Source organism: Rhinatrema bivittatum, chromosome 12, assembly GCF_901001135.1.
Source record: "Rhinatrema bivittatum chromosome 12, aRhiBiv1.1, whole genome shotgun sequence".
In the NCBI taxonomy this organism is placed as follows: Eukaryota; Metazoa; Chordata; class Amphibia; order Gymnophiona; family Rhinatrematidae; genus Rhinatrema; species Rhinatrema bivittatum.
The window spans coordinates 55,606,100-55,607,472 of record NC_042626.1 but is presented as its reverse complement, the minus strand read 5'-3'; the positions used below and the strand labels follow the sequence as shown (position 1 = coordinate 55,607,472).

General features: G+C 50.1%; 1 protein-coding gene across 1 annotated transcript; it reads left to right on the top strand.

Moving 5' to 3' along the window:
- The first annotated feature begins 764 nt into the window (after positions 1–764).
- Positions 765–1,034, top strand: LOC115074588 (60S ribosomal protein L37a-like). The gene has a single exon (XM_029574171.1). It carries the CDS (start codon positions 765–767, stop codon positions 1,032–1,034), a length of 270 nt encoding a protein of 89 aa, XP_029430031.1.
- Positions 1,035–1,373: the final 339 nt, after the last annotated feature.

Genomic DNA, 1,373 nt, shown 5'->3' with positions numbered 1-1,373 from the left:
AATTCCTTCTAACTCTGCTCCTTCCCTGCTCCTGCACCAGGGGTTATTCTCAGATCAAAATCCTTCCTGGGAATTCAGGTGAACCAGGAGTCCATGTTTTCCTGCTGTCAAAGTGAAGGAAAACAGCCGTTGCATTCAATTTATAGCACCATAAATATCGATGGGCTTTACCTCGCCCTTTTCTGCCAGCTGGCGACCCTGCCACGGTCCCCTGGTAGCCATGCTTCGTTTGCCGGGACCCCCCCCCCCCCCCCCCACTCATCTCAGTGCTGCGGCCATAAACCTCCACTACCGCTTCCAAAATACCCTGCAGACCAGAGTTAAAAATGTCAAGACCTGTGTCTGATAATTGGGCGCCGTGTGGACAGAGCTCGTCCAGCACGCCTTGTAGGGTGCTGTAACCTTGCAATATGGGCACAAGCTGTGCCACCGCCTGGTGGGAACGTGCCCTCCGCCACACTCATCTAGGGGTGATGCGGGAGCACACCAGGCAAGCTTGGGGAAAAGCTCGGAAGGCTGCATCCTTTGGATCAGCTCTACACTGCGCATTGCGGTCAGGTCATTACCCCCCCAAATGTAGAATTATTACGTAAGGACAGACTTGCCATTGACCCAGTTGTATTATTAATGGCCTGAACTGGTCCCACAGCATCACTGGGCAGCCTTGCCATACCCAGGTGCTCTTCCAAAGACCTTGTTTTTGCAGGCTTGTGCACCCAGCACACAAATGAATGACCAATGATCTAAACGTGTCACAATGGAAGATGGCTAAGCGCACCAAGAAGGTTGGGCCCGTTGGTAAATATGGCACCCATTATGGGGCCTCCCTAAGGAAAATGGTGAAGAAAATGGAAATCAGCCGACATGCTAAATACACGTGCCCCGTCTGTGGCAAGGCTAAGATGAAGAGGAAAACTGTGGGGATTTGGCACTGTGGTTCCTGTGTGGAAATAGTTGCTGGTGGTGTCTGGACCTACAACGCCACATCAGTGAAATTGGCTATCAGAAGACTCAAGGAACTGAAAGACCAGTAAAAGGTCCATCCTTCCTTTTTGTTTAGACAAATCAAGATCTTGTACCATCACTCAGTCGGACCGTGATGAATAAATTGTCCTATTGTGTAACAACCCCCCCCCCCCAAAACCAGGAGTCCACTGATTACTGAGGAGGAGGTCTGTAAGTCCTTGTGACACCTGTTTATTTTTGGGGATCCCAAGCTGCTCCTCTGTGCACCAGAGCTTCCCAAACCTCTCCTAGAGATCCCACAGCCAGTCGGGTTTTCAGGATATCTACAGTTAATATTTTTCAGAGGGAGAGCCATGACAGAGGTAGAACGGCACCTTATAGACGAACCAATTTATTAAAGCAACAAA